The 21990-nt window shown below is 48.9% G+C and overlaps 1 protein-coding gene across 2 annotated transcripts in view; it reads left to right on the plus strand.

The window, feature by feature from the left end:
- The window catches only part of psen1 (presenilin 1), a 97561-nt gene that overhangs the window by 74183 nt on the left and 1388 nt on the right, over window positions 1-21990 (plus strand). For both annotated transcript variants that reach the window (XM_038781739.1, XM_038781748.1), the window contains 4 exons: window positions 4822-4920; window positions 5010-5096; window positions 10414-10617; window positions 21236-21354. In XM_038781739.1, coding sequence (XP_038637667.1) covers window positions 4822-4920; window positions 5010-5096; window positions 10414-10617; window positions 21236-21354 — 509 coding nt within the window. The remainder of the gene's footprint in view (window positions 1-4821; window positions 4921-5009; window positions 5097-10413; window positions 10618-21235; window positions 21355-21990) is intronic.

The following is a 21990-nucleotide window of genomic DNA, read 5'->3' on the forward strand; positions in this document are numbered from 1 at the left end:
TGCCTCCGTCTCTCTCTCTCTCTTCCCCTACCTGCTGGCCTCCAACGATTCCATCAGCTGCAGCCCGCTCTCCAGTTCTTTTGCGGCAGCCTTTTTGCCGCCCCCGTGGTCCCGCTATCGCGGGGAATCAGCCCCAAAGCCCCGCCGGAGTGAGAGCCAAATTTCTGTCAGTTCGACATTTTGGTCAGGCCAAATTGCTGCCGTAGTTGGTTTCCAGGACTGCAGAGTGGCTATCACCACCAGGCTGCTGTATTTTTCGGGTGGGGATGGGAGTGCCGCTGTGGCGAGGGCCTGGAGGGAAGTCCCCTTGCAGGAGGCCTCTTCCGCGCGCACCCTGGCTCCTTGATGCATCCCCTTATTCGCTCGGCCATCGCCGCCCAGCGATAGAATTGTAGGTTTGGGAGGGCCAGCTCTCCCCTTGATTTTGTTTTTTTGTAAGACCTTCTTTGGGATCCTAGCATTCTTTCTTCGGGATCGGGATGGAGCCCTTGCCCAGTTTGACCTTCGCAGCATCATCTGTGACTTAGTGATTACACTTGTCACCGAATCAGATAGTTTAAGTCCCTGAGTATGAAGTCCAGTCTGATGCTCCCATTTCAGCACTGAGGGAGTGCTGCACTATCGGAGGTACTGCGTTTTAGATGTGATGCAACACTATTTGAAGACTATTGGCGTTATTTGAAAAGAATAGTGGAGGTTTCAGTATTTGAAGACTATTGGCATTATTTGAAAAGAATAGTGGAGGTTTCAGTGAGGCCAATGTTTAGCCCTCAGCAGATGTCTAAAGCGTATAATCTGGATTGTTGGTTTCCTAATTTCTCAATGACGAGAGTTTGTGTGTAGGTTGGCTGCTGCATTTCCTAAATCACAACAGTGTACACTTCAAAAGTACCCATAGCAAAATATCATGTTACATTGTGCTTGGAGATGATATATAACCCCAAAGATACCTTGAACACTTAATTTATCTAATTCTTCAGTCAATGAGTTCCAAATATTAATTGAAGAACGTGCCTCAAATTGATTCCATCGCAATATCCCAAAATAGGAAGGACCCCAATTTTCAATAGCAAAATACACTGAGGTGATGACACAGTGGTATTGTCGCTTGACTAGTAATCTAGAGACCCAGGATAATGCTCTGGGGAAAAAGGTTTCAATCCCACCACGACAGATGGTGGAACTTAAAAATTCAAATAATGGCCATGATAATGGGCAGCACGGTAGCATTGTGGATAGCACAATCGCTTCACAGCTCCAGGGTCCCAGGTTCGATTCCGGCTTGGGTCACTGTCTGTGCGGAGTCTGCACAGGATGTGCAGAGGATCCCCGTGTGTGCCTGGGTTTCGTCCGGGCACTCCGGTTTCCTCCCACAGTCCAAAGATGTGCAGGTTAGGTGAATTGGACATGATAAATTGCCCTTAAGTGTCCAAAATTGCCCTTAGTGTTGGGTGGGGCTACTGGGTTATGGGGATAGGGTGGAGGTGTTAACCTTGGGTAGGGTGCTCTTTCCAGGAGCCGGTGCAGACTCGATGGGCTGAATGGCCTCCTTCTGCACTGTAAATTCTATGATCTATGAAACCATTGTCGATTGTCCTAAAAACTCAACTAATGTCCTTCAGGGAAGGAAAGCTGCCTTCCTTACCTGGTCTGGCCTACATGTGACTCCAGTCCATCCACAGCAATGTGATTGATTCCTAAATGGCCTAGCAAGCCACTCCGTTGTATTCAACCGCTACAAAGGAAACAAAAAGGAACAAAACCAGACGACGGTGACAAACCCAGCCCTGTTGACCCTGCAAAGACTCACTTTCTAATATCTGGGGTCTGTCAAAACAGACTAGTTGAGCAACTGCCTGATGTAGTCAAACTCACGGAATCATACCTGACAGATAATGCCCCAGGCACCACTATAGGACTGCTTATGTCCTATACCACCGGCAGGACAAACCCAGCAGAGGTGGTGGATAGTCGGGCGGATGTTTCCCTGGGAGCCCTCACCATCAACTCTGGACCCCATGAAGTTGCATCAACAGTGTATACCATCTACAAAATGCACTTGGGCAGCATCGTCCAAACCCATCTAGAAGGATAGGAGTAGTAGATACGTGGGAAACACCACCACCAGGATGTACCCCTCTAATCCACTCAGCATCCTGACTGAATGTATCGCCCTTCCTTCACTGTCTCTGGGTCAAAATCCTGGAACTCCCTCCCAAACAGCACTGTGGGTGTACCTACAGGTGCGGGCCTGCAGTGAGTCAAGAAGGTTTCTCCAGGGCAGCTAGGGATGGGAAATAAATACTGGTCTAGCCAGTGAAATCCACATCCTGTAAATGAATAAAAAGAAAGCATTATATTCACTCAGTCTCACAATATTTCAGTTCTGTTTTTTCTCCAGACCTGTGTGCGGTATCTTGCCCCATTTGAAGAGTTGCCTGACTAATGAATTACAAGTTGCAGGGTTACTGTCCCAGTCATGGCTTTCTTAAATGTTGATTTAGGAAAGCAAAATCCATAAAATGTACGTTTTGAAATCTGACCCAAAAATCAGGCTTTTCTTTCCTAACTGGTATGTGGGCGCTTGTACATTGTGTTGTCAGGAAAGCAAATCAGTCAAGGCAAGTCAGTTATGTTATGAACAAGCAGAAGCTTTAATTATAAACTTATGATTTGCATTAATCAAGCAAGTTATACCTACAAAAATGAGCAAGATAACAAAAACTAGGTAGCACTTGGTCTGGGGAATGATTTGAATGACTGCCGAAGATTGAAAGATACTGGCTGTGTGTTCAAACAATGAATGTTTTCTATTGACATTGTTCAGTGGCACAGCTGCAAGGTATTCTTGCCTGCAAATGTCACTATACTGAATATATTTTTTTAAAGTTTAAGATGGCTGGACAGTCACTTGGCATACCTGTGTTCATTCCAGGGTGATCGAATGGAAAAGCAGTCATGCTATATTAAGTTTTATTAAACCTTGGCTAGATCACACTTAGAAAATTGCACAGTTCTGGTCTCCATATTATAACAATATAGAGGCACAGGAGAAGGTACAAAAAAGATCTACATGGATTATACTGGAACTGAGAAGCTCTAACTATCAGGAAAGGATTAAAATACTGGAGCTGTTCTCTCCAGCAGAGAACTTCATCGACCACTTGGGAAGATTGAAAGGGTCTGATAGGGTAGGTTGCTAGAGGTATCCAAATGTGTCCCGTTGTGGAGAATACAGAACCAGAGGCCAGTGATATAAAATAGTCATTAACAAATCCAATAAGGAATTTGGAGAAACCACTTTGCCCAGAGAAAATTTAGAATATGGAACTTGCTACCATCTGGAGTGGTTGAGGTAAATAACTTGGATACATTTAAGAGAAAGCTGGATAAACACTTGAAGGAGGAAATGATAGGATTTGTTGACCGGGTTAGGTGAAGGATGACACAGTGCTGTCCCACAGCGCCAGGGACTCTGATTAAATTCCAACTTAAGGTGACTGTCTGTGTGGAGTTTGCACATTCTCCCTGTATCTGCGTGGGTTTCCTCCCGGGTGCTCCAGTTTCCTCCCACAGTCCAAAGATATGCAGGTTAGGTGGATTGGCCATGATGAATTGCCCCTTGGTGCCCACCGGTTGGGTGGGGTTATGGGGATAGGGCAGTGGAGTTGGACTGAATATTCTCCTTCTGCACTGTAGGGAAGCATAAACCAGTTGAACTGAATGGCCAGTTTGTGCTGTACATTCCATATAATTAGCAATATAGGCCTGTCTGCCTCTAGCTGTGTTATACTTTGCAATCAGCAACAAACATCTTCACTCAATCTTAAATTTAGTGTTCAGTAACATTCGCAAGTCGTCATAATAAAGCAGTCTGCCTGCATGTAGCAAGACTGGACAACGTTAAAGCTTGGTCTGAAAGGTGGCAAGTACATTCATGACACACAAGTGCCAGGTAATGGCCATCTCCAACAAGAGTAGATCTCAGCATGCCCCCTCGACATTTTAAAAACTTACAATTGCTGGATTCCTAGGGATTACCATTGACCAGAAATTTAACTGAACCAGCCACAAAACTGTGGCTACAGGAACAGATTGGGAACTGGGAATTCAGCAGAGAGTAACCTCCCCATGACACCTCAAAGCCTGTCCACCAACTGCAGTAGGTCACAAGTTTGGAGTGTGATGGAACTTTCCTGCATAAGTGTGGCTCCTGCAGCATTCGAGGAGCTTGATACCAATACAAAGCACCCTACTCGATTGACACCCTATTCACCAATCACTCCCTTCATCACTGGCACACAGTGGCAACAGTGTGTGCCATCTACAGGGTCCACTGCAGCAACTGACCAAGGTTGATTTACCAGGCCCATGACCACTGCCACCTAGAAGACCAGGCTTAAGTGTGCCAATTGTTTTATTCCATTTTACATTTTCTTTTAACTTTTCCATCAAATGATGATACAAAATTTGTCAGGGTGGCACAGTGGTTAGCACTGCTGCCTCACAGCTTCAGGGTCCCGGGTTCAATTCGTCCTCGGGTGACTGCCCGTGTATAGTTTGCATGTTCTCCTTGTGTCTTCGTGGATTTCCTCCGGGTACCCTGGTTTCCTCCCACGGTCGAAAGATGTGCAGGTTAGGTGGATTGGCCATGGTAGATTGCCCCTTTAGTGTCTAAACAGTTAGGTGGGGTTACGGGGATAGGGTGAGGCGATGGTTTAAGTAGGGTGCTCTTTCCAGGGGCCAGTGCAGATTCGATGGGCCGAATGGCCTCCTGCATTGTAAATTCTATGATTCTATGATTTAAATGTTATTTTTCAGATCTGGTAGCGGTCCTATGCCCCAAAGGCCCGTTGCGCATTCTAGTTGAGACTGCTCAAGAGAGAAATGAACCAATATTTCCAGCTCTGATCTATTCCTGTAAGTTGATATTTGTTTTTTTTTTCATTTTGATTCTATAACTAAAAGTCTCCTTTCACTGGATTAACTCTCCGTTTGCTCTTGCATAGCGACAATGGTATGGTTGGTTAACATGGCAGATATTGACCCAGAAGCCAGGCCAGGTGCTCCGAATGATTCAGATTCCAAATCGGCTGGTGAGTTTTTGCTGAGCTTTATAGAAAACTTCCAAGTAAAATCAAAAAATTAATTTAAGTTATATGATAAAACAGTGCAAATCCAATGCAGTGTTTCAGCATGTGTAAAACTGTCTTTCTCTAATTCTATGTTTTAGTGTTGCACTTAATTTCTGAACAATGTTTATATAACATTGTTTCTTTCAATTACGGTATAGAAAAAAAATCCCGAAAGAGCTGAGGATGCTTCACTTAATTTTTTGCAATAAACTATAATCTAAGATTTTGTTTAAAGCTGAGCAGGTTTAGAAAACAGATAATTAAAAGGAAATGCATAGTGTAAATAAAAATAATTAATGCTTTTCCCCACCATCAACCTTTGATTGTGCAATTGATGTTTAAAAGTGCATGAGTGTCTTAAAATCCCTAATCATATGGCACAGCAAAGCTTCTTCGGCCCATTGAGTCTGCGCCGGTCATGGCCCATAGCCTTGCAAGCCCTGGGATGGAAGTGCTCATCCAAATACTTCTTAAATGTTATGAGGGTCTCTGTCTCCACCACCCTTTCAGGCAGCAAATTCCAAACTCCCATCACCCTCTGGGTAAAAAGGTTTGTCCTCACATTCCCTCTAAATCCTCCTTCCCCACATCTTAAATCTATGCCCCCCTCCACCAAGAGAAAAGTTTGTTCCTGTCTACTCTTATCTGTGCCCTCATAATCTTGTACACCTCAATCATGTTTCCCCCCCCCCTCTCATTCTCCTGTGCTCCAGTAGGGGAAATTGAAGCTCATCTCTGTGCATGGGTGCAGACAGTTTGGAAACTTAAAACCGAGAATGATGAATACCCAGCAAAAGAGATGGTCCTCACTAAGGACTATTTGGTAAGACACCACATACTGCAGTAAAAGATTGGCCAATGCACCACATTCTACAATGAGAGTTGGAGGCCGTGAGGTAAACATCCCACAACCTAGGTGTGTGTATGTAGTGAGTTAATGTGCAGGTGCAGTGTCTTGGTACAAACACACACACACAAACACACACACACACACACACACACACACACACACACACACACACACACACCCCCCCCAACCACTCCTGCCCTATGAATCGAAACCTATTTCTTCCACACCAATTTTTGAGCCGTATTATTTATCCTGTGCCAATTTGCTTGTGGTTCAGGTAGCAATCCAGATACTATTACCTTTTGTGGTTCTGCTTTTTAATTTTGCCCCAGGCCGTTTATACTCTCTCTCAGTAGAATCTCTTATTCTATCTATGCCATTGATAACCTGTGTGAATCATGACAACTGGAACCCTCCCCATCCACTTCCCTCTCAGGCCCAGGGAGATGTCCTGAACCCTGGCACCAGTCAGGCAACACAGCGTTTGTCACGCTCTCAGGAGGCAGAGAAATAGTATCTATCCCCCAAACTCTTATCCCTACAGTGCAGAAGAAGGCAATTCGACCCATTAACGTCTACACTGACCCTTTGAAATAGCACCCTACTTAGGCCCACTCGGGTCCAACCTATCCTTGTAACTCCATAAATCTCACCTAACCTTTAGACACGAAAGGGCAATTTAGAATGACCAATCCACTTTACCTGTACATCTTTGGGAGGAAATCTGAGCATCCAGAGGAAACCCATGCAGTTGCAGGGAGAATGTGCAAACTCCACACAGACAGTCATCCAAGGTTGGAATTGAACCCAAGTTCCAGGCGCTGTGAGGCAGCAGTGCTAACCAGTGCCGCCCCAACTATATTATCCCCTACTACAGCCACATTGCTTTTTACTCATCCACTTGAATGGCCCCCTGCACCATGGTGCTCTGGTCATTTGCTCATTCTTTTTATTCACTGTCCTCATCTGCCCAGGTTACATGATCTCAAACCTGTTGGACAAGTGCAAACGTTGAGGCTCCTCCAGTGCTGCCTTTTGGATTCCAATACCTGCCTCACTCCTGTCTGTGACCATGGACTAAATCTGATATACCTGATCTAAGAGGAGTGACTGACTCCTGGAACAGGGCAGCACGGTAGCCTTGTGGATAGCACAATTGCTTCACAGCTCCAGGGTCCGAGGTTCGATTCCGGCTTGGGTCACTGTCTGTGTGGAGTCTGCACATTCTCCCCGTGTGTGCGTGGGTTTCCTCCGGCTGCTCCGGTTTCCTCCCACAGTCCAAAGATGTGCAGGTTAGGTGGATTGGCCATGATAAATTGCCCTTAAGTGTCCAAAATTGCCCTTAGTGTTGGGTGAGGTTACTGGGTTATGGGGATAAGGTGGAGGTGTTGACCTTGGGTAGGGTGCTCTTTCCAAGAGCCGGTGCAGCCTCGATGGCCCGAATGGCCTCCTGCACTGTAAATTATATGATAAGAGTGTCCAGGTAATTTTCTCCCTTCCTGATGCATTGTGTCAGCCAAAGCTTGGACTCCGGCTCATCAACTCTGAGCTGAAGGTCCTCAAGCTTCAGATACTTGATCCATATCACCCACAGCAGCAGCATGCTGGTATCTGCCAGCGCCCTCATGCTACAGCTGCAACACATCACCTGCTCTACCACCTTTTTAAGGATATAATTACTGACCAAGTCTAACGGCAAGCATGATATACTACATTGCCCACAATTTTATGCTAGATATCCTATTAGGGAAATTGATATACTTGGGTTACTTGATCATTGATCATGTTACATAACTAAACTAAAACTAATTATCAAACATAACCTTTCCTACAAAACCACTGTTCTATAAAAGGTTAGAACAGCACCTCTTCCCTAGTGGCTTCTCTAGTAATCTTGTGCACTTCTAGAATGTCACATCAGTTACCTTGTGTCAAGGCCGCAGGAAGGTTTTGTCTGCATTCTGACCCCACGAATCCTGTGATGGTAAGGAATATGATTTTCTCACCCCGGGGCATTGGATAGAGCCTGACCAAAGTGCGATACAGTTTAAACACACAATTCAGCTCTTTTTCTCTGCTCCCAATTAGTCTCTTGCACACCCAACATTCCTTAATCAGTGGCGAGCTTCAGTTGTCAAATTGCTGAGTCCCAGAATGCCTTCATTAAACTTGTGTGTGTCTCTCTCTCTCTCTCATTGAGACACTCCTCAAAAGCTACTGCATTGGCTAATCCTTTGGTCACCTGTCCTGATGCCTGTTTATGGGGCTTAGTATGAATTCTGTCTGGTTATGCTTCTGTGATAGAACATAGAACATAGAACAGTACAGCACAGAACAGGCCCTTCGGCCCTCGATGTTGTGCCGAGCCATGATCACCCTACTCAAACCCACGTATCCACCCTATACCCGTAACCCAACAACCCCCTCCCCCCTTAACCTTACTTTTATTAGGACACTACGGGCAATTTAGCATGGCCAATCCACCTAACCTGCACATCTTTGGACTGTGGGAGGAAACCGGAGCACCCGGAGGAAACCCACGCACACAGGGGGAGGACGTGCAGACTCCACACAGACAGTGACCCAGGCGGGAATCGAACCTGGGACCCTGGAGCTGTGAAGCATTTATGCTAACCACCATGCTACCCTGCTGCCCCAAATAATGTGCCTTAATAATCTTTATTAGTGTCACAAGTAGGATTACATTAACCCTGCAAGGAGCTGTTACTGCATGACATGCCTTTATATAAATGCAATCTGTTTTGAATATGCATTTGTGTATTTATTATGTGGATATTGGACACTTATTCAAAAGCAGAGATGTTCATTGAGAGCTTTGCCACAAAGGTCTGTGAAAACATGTATTCTGGATACCAGGTTCTCTACAGTATGCTACAAGTTGCAGAAATATATGTTTTTTAAAAAAAAGTTCCCAAGCTCATCCCTGCTCCATTTGTTCCAACTGATTGCTTCCTACTGCATATTCATCTTTTTGAAAAAAAATTGTACAGCAATATATTCAAGTGTCCCAGCTGGGCTTTGCTTAGGCACCATCAAACATGGTTGAAATGTGTATTTTGTCTTTGAAATGGCAGTCACTCTACCTGTCTCACCTGGGAGGTGATGTTGGACTGTACTTTGGTGATGACCATAGTTGATCTCATTGAATGGCGGAGCAGGCTCAAAGGGCCAGATGGCCTACTCCTAATAATAATAATAATCGCTTATTGTCACAAATAGGCTTCAATGAAGTTACTGTGAAAAGCCCCTAGTTGCCACATTCCAGCGCCTGTTTGAGGAGGCTGGTACGAGGCTGGTCCTGCTCCTAGTTCTAAAATCAGTCGGTCCAGCCTTATGACCTGACAATGCTGAATGGTGACCCATGTACCAGTGACCTGGGATGTAGTTGGAGATTAACTTGGGTGTGATCTTGCTCCTTTTATCATTTTCAGTGGTGGAGCTTGTGGGTGACGAAGAACTGTCAACACCTAGCATTTTTGTTGCACCTTTAAAGTAGTAAACATCCCCAAGGGAAGCTTTAGGAAATGTTAGCACACAAATTGACATGTGAAATATTAGGACAAAGGTTTGATCAATGAGGTATTTTTTTTGGTGAGTTGTGGTGTTGGGTGAATTGTCATCATAAGCTGTGCTCCATATGTGCATTGAATTTTGGTCCAGTAGATTTCAGTTGTGTTTCCAAGCTGATTTTAAGTGTACACTGCCTGGACACTTCAGTTTTTTGCTCTTGACAGACAAATGTTAAGGCTCAGAATAGTATGAAATTCAGCACTCTGGATTATTATTGCAGGGGTGAAAAGTTTTTGATGGAGTAATGCATGATTGGTGGGGGTACAATTGAAGTTGATTTGAAGTTGTGATTGTGTTGAGGCCAGTCGTCTCCCTGATCTTCAGGTCAGAAAGGAATTTCCAAGAGATTTTCCTTAATCCCTTGAAGCTTTTTTATTTGCTCTGACCATTTTTATCTCCCAGGGTATGATGTGGTACCTGCCTGGATGGTAACACACTGGACGAACAGCGTACGAGAATGAGTCATAGAATGATGCAACTATGAAGGTCACTCGGTCCTTGTGGCTTTGCTCACTCTTTAAAAGACTGGTTTCATTCCCCAGTTCTTTCCTCATAGCCATGTAAACTTTTCTCTTTTAAAAGTTACAATTGAATCTGCTTCCAGGGTTAGCAGTGTATTCCAAAGTGCACCAAGTTTCATCATTGACTGGATGAAGGTGGCCTGTGATCTTTTTTTTTCATCACCTTTTGCAATTTGTTGATCTGTGACAAGTTGATGTGGGCCTTTGCCTGTTGAGGTTTATACTCTGGTACAGTCAGATCTTGTAATTTGACTTTGTGGAAACATTAAACTGTGTGTGTGTGTTAGTAATGTGGCTTCTCTGTTAATTTCTGTAGACCTTGCCCTTCATCAGACATGTGCAGACAATGGTGAGACCTTTGTAGATGATGGCGTGACCCATAGAGATGATGGAGGATTCACCCAAGCGTGGACAAACAGCAGAGATGCCAGGTTGGGTCCTATGGAATCGACCCAGGAGAGTCGAGCAGTTGTTCAGTCTTTGCCAAGCCCTCCACTTGCAATTGAAGATCCAGAGGAAAGTAAGTTGCCATACCATTGGAAGGAATAGGTTGTTGCGGTCGTATTCAACCCCTTTCACCTGCCAAGCCTTCCACCCTCTATTCTTCCACCAATGGGAACTGTCTCCCTATCTTAAATACCGTTATCAAATTTCTCCTCCACATTCTCCAAGGTAAGCAATCCCAGCTTCTCTGATCCATCTACGTAACTGTTTTCTCATCTATGGAACCATTCTGAATCTATTCTGTCTGATAAAAGACTTAACATCTTTCCTGAAGTGTGTCACCTGGAACTGGACACAGCACTCCAATTGAGGTTAGAGCATTGTTTTAGAGAGGTTTGACGTGACTTCCTTGTTTTTTTTTGTTATAAATAATTTTTATTGAAGTTTTTACAAAATACAAAATATAAACATCATAACTATTAACGTACACCCGCGGTAACACCCCGTAAACAGCTGCAAGAGCAACTTCAAACAAAAGGAAGAAAAAAAAACAGAAACCAAAAGACAGAAAAGAGAAAAAGAAAAAAAAAACAAGGGAGAGAGATAGCACCCTCCACAAACCCATGTGTACAGTTCTCCCCTTTAACCCCCCCCCCCCCCCCCCCCCCCCCGGTTGCTGCTGCCGTCGGCCTATTTCCCTACCGTTCCGCCAGGAAGTCCAGAAAGGGCTGCCACCGCCTGAAAAACCCTCGTACTGATCCCCTCAGGGCAAATTTCACCCTCTCCAATTTAATGAACCCTGCCATATCCGAGATCCAGGCCTCCACGCTTGGGGGCCTCGCATCCTTCCACTGGAGCAAGATCCTCCGCCGGGCTACTAGGGACGCAAAGGCCAGGACCCCGGCCTCTATCACCTCCTGCACTCCCGGCTCCACTGCCACCCCAAAAATTGCGAGTCCCCAGCCTGGCTCGACCCTGGATACCACCCACCCTCGACACCGTCTTTGCTACCCCCTTCCAAAACTCCCCCAAAACATATGGCCGTGGTTCGCTGGGCTCCCCGAGCACCTAGCACACCTGCCCTTGCCCCCGAAAAACCTACTCATCATTGTCCCAGTCATGTGGGCCCTATGCAGCACCTTGAACTGTATGAGGCTAAGCCTCGCACAGGAAGAGGAGGAATTCACTCTCTCCAGGGCATCCGCCCATGTCCCCCCCTCAATCTCCTCGCCCAGCTCCTCCTCCCATTTACCCTTCAGTTCCTCCACCGAGGCCTCGTCTACCTCCTGCATCACCCGGTATATGTCCGAGATCCTCCCTCCTCCGACCCACACCCCCGAGAGCACCCTATCCCGCACCCCCCGTGGAGGCAGCAAGGGGAACCCCTCCACCTGCTGCCTGGCAAACGCCCTCACCTGGATGTACCTAAACATGTTCCCCGGGGGGAGCCCAAACTTCCCCTCTAACTCCCCCAAGCTCGCGAACCTCCCCTCCACAAACAGGTCCCTCAACCTCCTAACCCCTGCCCTGTGCCAGCCCCGGAATCCGCCATCAATGCTCCCTGGGACGAACCGATGGTTCCCCCGTATCGGGGCCTCCATCGAGCCCCCCATTTCTCCTCTGTGCCGTTTCCATTGCCCCCAAATTTTGAGGGTAGCCGCCACCACCGGGCGCGTGGTATACCTCGTTGGAGGGAGCGGCAACGGCGCCGTTACTAGCGCTTCCAGGCTCGTGCCCACACAAGACGCCGCCTCCATCCTCTTCCACGCTGCCCCCTCCTCGCCCATTACCCACTTGCGCACCATCGCTGCGTTGGCCGCCCAGTAGTACCCACAGAGGTTGGGCAACGCCAGCCCCCCCCCCCCCCCCCATCCCTGCCTCGTTCCAGGAACACTCTTCGAACCCTTGGAGTCCCATGCGCCCACACAAATCCCATGATACTGCTGTTGACCCTCCTGAAAAAGGCCTTTGGAATAAAGATGGGGAGGCACTGGAACAAGAACAAAAACCTCGGGAGCACCGTCATCTTGACGGACTGCACCCTCCCCGCCAGTGACAGCGGTAACATATCCCACCTCTTAAACTCCTCCTCCATCTGCTCCACCAACCTTGAGGTTGAGCTTGTGCAGGGCCCCCCAACTCCCAGCCACCTGGACCCCTAGGTACCTGAAGCTCTTCCCTGCCTGCTTCAGTGGGAGCCTACCAATCCCCTCCTCTTGATCCCCTGGATGCACCACAAACACCTCGCTCTTGCCCAGGTTCAGCTTATACCCCGAGAAACTCCCGAATTCCCCAAGGATCCTCATCACCTCCGGCATCCCCCCACCGGGTCCGCCACATACAGCAGCAGGTCGTCCGCGTACAGTGACACTCGATGCTCCTCTCTCTCTCTCTCTCTTCCCCCCCCCCCCCGCCCGCCCGCCCGCACCATGCCCCTCCAGTTCCCTGACTCCCTCAATGCCATGGCCAGGGGCTCAATTGCCAACGCGAAGAGCAAGGGGGACAGGGGGCACCCCTGTCTCGTCCCCCAATGCAGCCGAAAGTACTTCGACCTCCTCCTATTCGTGGCTACACTTGCCATCGGGGCCTCGTAGAGCAGCCTCACCCGCCGAATAAACCCCTCCCCAAACCCAAACCTCTCCAACACCTCCCACAAGTACTCCCACTCCACCCTATCGAAGGCCTTCTCCGCGTCCAACGCCACCACTATCTCTGCCTCCCCTTCCACCGCCGGCATCATAATGACATTGAGGAGTCTTCGTACATTTGTGTTCAGCTGCCTTCCCTTCACAAACCCCGTCTGGTCCTCATGTATGACCCCCGGGGCACAATCCTCTATTCTAGTGGCCAGGATCTTTGCCAGCAGCTTAGCGTCGGCGTTCAGCAACGAAATCGGCCTATATGATCCACACTGCAGAGCGTCCTTGTCCCACTTCAGGATCAAGGAAATCAGCGCCCGCGACATAGTTGGGGGCAAAGCCCCCCCCCCCCCCCCCCCCCCCTCCCCCTCCCATGCCTCGTTAAAGGTCCGGACCAACAGGGGGCCCAACAGGTCCAAATACTTTTTATAGAATTCCGCCGGAAACCCGTCCGGCCCCGGCGCCTTCCCCGACTGCATGCTCCCTATCCCTTTGACAACCTCCTCCAACTCGATCGGTGCCCCTAGTCCCTCCACCCGCTCCTCTTCCACCCTCGGGAAACGCAACCTGTCCAGGAAGTGCCCCATTCCACCCTCCTCCACCGGGGGCTCAGACCGGTACAGTTCCCCATAAAAGTCCCTGAAGACCCCATTGACCTCTACCCCCCCTTCCGCACCACCTTCCTGGCACTATCCCTCACTCCCCCAATCTCCCTGGCCGCGTCTCGCTTCCGGAGCTGGTGCTCCAGCATCCTGCTCGCCTTCTCCCCGTGTTCATACACCGCCCCCTGTGCTTTCCTCCACTGGGCTTCCGCCTTTCTAGTTGTCAGTAGGTCAAATCTGGCCTGAAGGCTATGCCTCTCCCCCAGCAATCCCTCCTCTGGGGCCTCCGCATATCTCCTATCCACCTGCACCATCTCCCCTATCAGTCTTTCCCTTTCCCTCTGCTCCCTCCTCTCCCTATGGGTTCGGATGGAGATCAATTCCCCCCTCATCACCGCCTTCAATGCCTCCCAGACCGTCCCCACCCGAACCTCCCCGTTATCATTGGCCTCGAGGTATCTCTCAATACACCCCCGGACCCTCCCGGCCACCTCCTCCTCTGCCAGCAGCCCCACCTCCATGCGCCAGAGCGGACGTTGGTCCCTCTCTTCCCCCAGCCCGAGGCCCATCCAGTGCGGGGCATGATCCGAAATGGCAATGGCGGAGTATTCCACTTCCTCCACCCTCGACACCAGCCCCCTGCTCAGGACAAAAAAGTCAATCCTCGAGTAGGCCTTATGTACATGGGAGAAAAACGAGTATTCCCTGGCCCTTGGCCTCGCAAGCCTCCAAGGGTCCACCCCCCCCATCTGGTCCATAAATCCCCTCAGCACCTTAGCCGCCGCCGACCTCCTACCCGTCCGGGACTTGGATCGATCCAATGGGGGATCCAGCACAGTGTTAAAGTCTCCCCCCATGATCAGGCCCCCCATTTCCAGGTCCGGAATGCGGCCCAGCATACGCCGCATGAACCCCGCATCGTCCCAATTTGGGGCATAAACATTCACCAACACTACCCGCTCCCCCTGCAGCTTGCCACTCACCATCACGTACCTCCCGCCACTGTCAGCCACCACCTTCAACGCCTCAAACGACACCTTCTTCCCCACCAGGATCGCCACCCCCTTCCTCTTCTCGTCCAGCCCTGTGTGGAATACCTGGCCCACCCACCCCTTTCTCAGCCGGACCTGGTCCTCCACCACTCAGGTGTGTCTCCTGGAGCATGGCCACATCCGCCTTCAGCCCCTTCAGGTGCGCAACTACTCGGGCCCTCTTGACCGGCCCATTCAGCCCCCTCACATTCCAGGTTATCAGCCGGATCCGAGGGCTCCCTGCCCCCTTCCCCTGCCGGTTAGCAATACCCCCTCCCTTGCCCACCCCCGGCCTGCCAGTTTCCCACGGCGGCACCCCCCCCCCCCCCCCCCCCCCCCCCTCCAGCACCCCTTGCGCCCTCCAGCTCCTTCCTGACCGTTTCAGCAGCAACCCGGGAACGCCCCCTCCCCTCCGGCTAGGACCCCTCCTAGCCGCGCGCCCCCCCCCCCCCCCCCCCCCCCCCCCCCCCTCTACAGCACTCCCGTGAGCCAGCTATCTTCTGCTGACCCCGGCGGCTCCCGCTCTACTTTCGGCTCCTCCCAACGTGGGACTGCCCCTCCTCCATAGTGCCCATCAACCAGTCCACCCTCCCCCGCTCCTGCGCGGGAGAAGAAGACCCCGCCCCCTCCCTCTCCCAGCACGGGGACCCCGCAGAACGCCCGCGCTTTCGCCCTGCCAGGCCCCGCCTCCTCCAGGGCCACTCCCATTGTCAGTCCCCCCCACCAGCTCCCCAAACACCCCGTTTACCCCTCAGTCCAAACCCGTCCACCCAACTCCTGCTAGAAAACCCATAAAGAAAACACCCGTACGGCATCACCCCACCCACCCTACGGCCACCCCACCTCATACCCTAAACCCCGCAAATACACATACAGTATAAATAAATACAGTATTCTACAGCATTCCCCCCTCCGGGGAACCCTCAGTTTGTGTCCAGTTTCTCGGCTTGCACGAAGGCCCACGCCTCCTCCGGGGAATCAAAATAGTGGTGCCGGTCCTTGTAGGTGACCCACAGACGCGCCGGCTGCAGCATTCCAAATTTCACCTTCCGACTGTGGAGCACCGCCTTCGTCCGGTTAAACCCGGCCCTCCGCCTCGCCACCTCCGCACTCCAGTCCTGGAAGATCCGCACCTCCGTTTTCTCCCATTTGCTGCTCCGCTCCTTCTTGGCCCACCGGAGCACACACTCACGATCCACGAACCGGTGGGACCTCACCAACACCGCCCGCGGCGGCTCGTTCGGCTTGGGCCTCCTAGCCAGAATTTTGTGGGCCTCCTCCAACTCCAGGGGCCCCTGGAAGGACCCAGCCCCCATCAGCGTGTTCGGCATCATCACCACATAGGCCGCTAGGTCCGACCCCTCCATGAGGCCCAGGATCCGTAAATTCTTCCTCCTCGACCGATTGTCCAACTCCTCGAACCGCTCCTGCCATTTTTTATGGAGCGCCTCGTGCACCTCCACCTTCCCCACCACGCCCACGACCTCGTCCTCCCTCTCGGCGGCTTGCTGCTGCAGCTCCCGGATCGCAGCCCCCTGGGCCGTCTGGGTCTCCATCAGTTCCCTGTTGGTTACCTTGATGGACTCCAGCAGCTCCACTTTCATCTCCTGTAAGCAGCGCAGCAGAGTCGTCTCGAACCACTTCTTCAACTCTTCAAAACTTTCGCCGGCCGCCATTTTGTCCTTCGGGTCCCGATTTTTCCCGGGTGTTTTCTCCTTCGACTCCCTCCCTGCCCCGCTCCTGGTCTCCACCATGGGACCTTTGGGGCGACTCCTGGCCTCTTCCCACGTCCGGATCCTCCTCAAGCGCCGTTGGGGGCCTTTAAAAAAGCCCCAAAGTCAGTTTTTCCCGGGAGCCTCCGAACGTGCGGCTCAGCTGATCATTGCCGCTACCGGAAGTCCGACTTCCTTGTTTTTGCATTCCGCATTCCTTATTAATAAAGCCCAGGATTCTTTATGCTTTATTAATATATCTCTCAACCTATCCTGCCACCTTCAGACACGCACATACACACAAAGGTCCCTCTGCTCCTGCACCGCCTTTAGAATTGTGCCTTTTATGTAGTGTCTCTGTATTCTTCCTACCAAAACAAATCACTTCACACTTCTCTGCATTAAATTTCATATGTCATTTGTTTGTCCATTCCACAAACCTAGATCCTATTGATGTTTATCACTATCCCTCTTGATTCAGAATCCTTGCAAGTTTTGTATCATTTGAAAATTTTGAAGTTGTGCCCTGCACACCAATGTCTAGATCATCAATTTATGTCCGGAAGAGCAGGGATTCTAACATAGTCATGGCAGGAGAGCTCAAAGCCTTTGTTTGCTCTTCTTGCTCTATGTGGGAAGCCAGGAACATTTCCAATGCCTGGGACCAGCATGTGTGCAGAAAGTGTCTCCAGCTGCAGCACCTGGAATCCTGGGTTTCAGAGCTGGAGCAACGGCTAGGGACACTGTAGAGCATCCGCGGGGCAAAGTGTCGTGGATAGCACAGATAGAGGTGATGACGCCACAAGCAAGAAGGGAATGGGTGACCACCAGGAAGAGCAAGAGAGTTAGGCAGGCAGTGCAGGAATCTCCTGTGGCCATTCTCCTACAAAACATATATACTGCTTTGGATACGGTTGAGAAGAATTACCTCCTTGGGGAAAGCAGCAACTCCCAAATTTGTTGCATCTCCTGTTGCAGAAGGGAGGAGTAAAAAGTGCGGGAATGTAGTAATTATAGGGGATTCAATTGGAAGGGGAATAGATAGGTGCTTCTGTGGCTGCAAACGAGACTCCAGGATGGTATGTAGCCTCCTTCGTGCTCGGGTTAAGGATATCTCGGAGCGGTTGCAGGATATTCTGGAGGAGGAGGATGAACAGCCAGTGTCATGGTGCACATCGGTACCAAAGACATAGGTTTAAAAGAAAAATAATATAGGGAGTTAGGAAGAAGGACCGTAGAGGATTACTACCAGTGCCATGTGCTAGTCGGAGTAGAAATAACAGGCTATATTGGATGAATAAGTGACTGAAGCGACGGTGTGAGGGGGAGCTTTTCAGAATCCAAGGGCATTGGGACCAGTTCTGGAGGAGGTGGGACCGGTACAACCTGGATGGGTTACACCTGGCAGGATTATCTGCTCGAGTGATTGGGGAGGGTTTAAACTAAAATGGCCAGGGGAATGGGAATCTATGCAAGGAGTCACAGGAGCAGATAACAAGGACAAAACAAAAGACAAGAATAAAAAAAGTGATGGGAGAGAAACACAGGGACACAGTGAAAAGTATTGGGAGCGGGACCAGTATGTTTAAAAAGACGAGCATAAAGGCTTTGTGTCTTAACTCGTGGAGAATTCGCAATATAGCGGATTAACTAGTCAAGCAAATAGAGGTAAATGGGTATGATATAATCAGGATTACGGAACATGGCTGTAGGGTGACCAGGGGTGGGAACTGCATGTCCAGGGGTATTCTGTATTTAGGAAGGACAGACATAAAAGGAAAAGGTGGTGGGGTTACATTGTTGATTAAAGAGGAAATTAATGCAATAGTGAGGAAGGATATTAGCTCTGACGACGTGAAATTTATGGGTAGAGCTGAGAAAAACCAAGGCAATGGGCAATGTATATAGACCCCTATCGTATACAAACTGCAGTGATGTTGGGAATGGCATTAAACAGGAAATTAGTGACGCCAAGGTCCCAGGTTCGATCCCGGCTCTGGGTCAATGTCCGTGTGGAATTTGCACATTCTTCCCGTGTTTGCGTGGGTTTCGCCCCCACAGCTTAAAAAAAAATGTGCAAGCTAGGTGGATTGGTCACGCTAAATTGCCCCTTAATTAGAAAAAATGAATTAGGTACTCTAAATTTTTTTTAAAATGATGGAAAGTGAAGTAGTTGATTTTGAGACTCGGTCTTGAATCTTAATAAAGGAAACTGCGATGATATGAGGTGTAAGTTAGCTATGATATGTAGAGATGCCGGCATTGGACTGGGGTGAGCAAATAAGAAGTCTTACAACACCAGGTTAAAGTCCCAACAGGTTTGTCACAAATCACTAGCTTTCGGAGTATTGTTCCTTCCTCGGGTGAGGAAGGAGCAGTGTTCCAAAAGCTAGTGAATTGTAACAAACCTGTTGGGACTTTAACCTGGTGTTGTAAGACTTCTTACTTAGCTATGATAGATTGGGAAATGTTACTTAAAGGATGACAGTGGATAGGCAATGGCAAACATTCAAGGAGCGCATGGCGGAAACTGCAACAATTGGTTATTCTTGTCTGGCACAAAAGACGGGAATGTATTATAGGGGGCTAAGAAATGGCTGAGCAATTATATACATACTTTGGTCTTTGGTTCTATCTTCAAAAATGAGGATGCAAATCAAATACCCAAAATGTTGGGGAATTCTGGGTTAGTGCAATGGAGGAACTGATGGTGATCAATATTAGTAGAGAAATGGTGTTGAGGAAACTGATGGGAGTGAAGCTGATAAATCTGGAAACAGTGGACGCATTGGTGGTGACCTTCCAGGATCCTATAGTTTCTGGAACAGTTCCTGTAGATTGGAGGTAGCTAATGTAACTCCACTATTTAAATGGGGGAGAGAGAAAACAGGGAATTATAGACCAGTAAGCCTGACGTCGGTAATGGAGAAAATTCTAGAATCCATTATCAAGGGAGGCAGGGGCTGGTTTAGCACACTGGGCTAAATCGCTGGCTTTTAGAGCAGACCCAGACAGGCCAGCAGCACAGTTCAATTTCCGTACCAGCCTCCCCGAACAGGCGCCGGAATGTGGTGACTAGTGGCTTTTCACAGTAACTTCATTGAAGCCTACTCGTGACAATAAGCAATTTTCATTATATTCATTAAATATTTTATAGCTGAGCACTTAGAAAACACTGGTAGGATCGGACAGAGCCAACCTGGATTTATGAAGTGCAAAATATGCTTGACAAATGTACTGGAATTCTTTGAGAATGCAAGTAGTGGAGTTGACGAAGGGGAGCCAGGATGTGGTATTTCAGAAGGCTTTTGACAAAGTTCTGCATAAGAGATTAGCATGTAAAGTTGAAGTCCATGGGATATGGGATAGTGCATTGAGATGGATAGAAAACTGATTGACAGACAGGAAACAAAGAGCAGGAATTCATGGCCTTTTTTCAAATTGGCAGGCAGTGACTAGTGGAGTACCTCGGAGATCAGTGCTAGGACCCCAGCTATTCACACTATGTATTGATTTAGATCAGGAAATAAAATGTAATATCTCCAGAGTTGCAGATGACTCCCAATTTGCGTGGGAGGATGAGCTGTGAGGAGGCTGCAGAGATCCTTCAGTGAAATTTGGACAAGTTTAGTGAGTGGGCAAATGAATAGCAGATGCAGTATAATGAAATGAGGTTATTCACTTTGGTCCAAAAATGATGGCAGACTGTAATTATCTGTATGGCCATAAATTAAAGAGGGGAATCTGCAACAAAACCAGGGTGTCTTCGGACACCAGTCACTGAAGGTAAGCATGCAGGTACAGCAGGCGGTAAGAAGGTAAATAAAATGGTATGTTTGCCTTCATTGCGAGTACAGGAGCAGAGTCTTGCTGCAATTGCACAAGGCCTTGGTGAGGCCACACCTGGAATATTGTGTGCAGTTTTGGTGTCTCATTTCTGAGGAAGGATGTTTGTGCTCTAGAGAGAGTGCAGCAAAGGCTTACCAGACTGATTCCGAGGGTGGGAGGACTGACTTGTGAGGAGACATTGAATTGGCTAGGATTGTATTTGCTGGAGTTCATAAGAATAAGGGGGGACTGGACAAGGTAGATACAGGAAGAGTGTTCCTAATGGTGAGGGAGCCCAGAACCAGGAGTCACAGTCTGAGGGCCATTTAGGATAAAGATGAGGAAAAATGTCTTCACCCAGAGAGTGGTGAGCCAGTGGAATTCATTACCACAGGAAGTAGTTGAAGCCAAAACATTGAAAGTTTTCAAGAAGCAGTTAGATAATAGCATTTGGGGCGAAGGGGATCAAAGGATATGCAGGGAAAGCGGGTTTAGACTATTGAATTGGATGATCAGCCATGATTATAATGAATGGCGGAGCAGGCTCTAAGGGCCAAATGACCTCCTATTTTCTATGTTTCTATTTGGTTTGTGTGGTTCAGCACATTCTGTGATTCATGTTCAGTGGCCATGTTGGATCCAATAGCAGTGTACAGTGCTCGACTGCTTCAGCCTGTGTTTATAAATGTAGCTGAATATGTTTAAGAAAACCTTTTGTGCAGGAGTATTATAATTATTATTTTTGATTTGCTGTGCTCTTCCAGTTATTGTTTCCGCCCCCCCCCCCCCCCCCCCCTTCTCTCATCTCTTCCTTGTAACCCTTGTCATTGGGATCTATTATTTTATACACAGTTGTCAGATTCCCTTTTGCTTTTCTTTTAGGGGGTGTGAAACTTGGTTTGGGTGATTTCATATTCTACAGTGTTCTTGTTGGAAAAGCATCTGCAGCAGCAAGTGGAGACTGGAATACGACTCTAGCCTGCTTTGTAGCAATACTAATTGTGAGTATGCAACACAGGAGTTCCCAGGACAGTGTATGGAAAATATACACAACCAATTATGTTGCTTTGAAGTCAAAAGTGCCCATGAAGGAAGGGTGGGGGGGGTGGGGGGGGGGGGGGGGGGGTCATATCTGTGTGTGCAAGGCTGAATCTAGGTTTTTAAAGTTGTTGCTGAGTAGAGGTGTTCTTTTCCTTCTAACTCAAGAGTAACTACAAGGGTAATACTGGCAGAACCATCCAAACTTTGAGATTTATATTGCTTCTATCGGACGGTTCCCAACCCAACACAATTGTTCAGAGGAAGTTAACACTTCTGGGCAATTGTCATGTAAACTCTTACATGTGAACCTCAGAGGGATTGCCCAGCACATCATAGCTGGGGAACCAGGAGGGTAGGCGCCATACGAGAGTAAGAGTGATCCCGTGCTCCCACTGGGGTCAGTGTGCTCTCTCGCTCGCCCCCCCTCTCTCTCGCTCGCCCCCCCCTCTCTCTCGCTCGCCCCCCCTCTCTCTCGCTCGCCCCCCCTCTCTCTCGCTCGCCCCCCTCTTTTTCTCTCGCTCGCCCCCCTCTTTCTCTCGCTCGCCCCCCCTCTTCTCTCGCTCGCCCCCCTCTCTCTCTCGCTCGCACCCTCTCTT

Source organism: Scyliorhinus canicula, chromosome 2, assembly GCF_902713615.1.
Source record: "Scyliorhinus canicula chromosome 2, sScyCan1.1, whole genome shotgun sequence".
Lineage (NCBI taxonomy): Eukaryota > Metazoa > Chordata > Chondrichthyes > Carcharhiniformes > Scyliorhinidae > Scyliorhinus > Scyliorhinus canicula.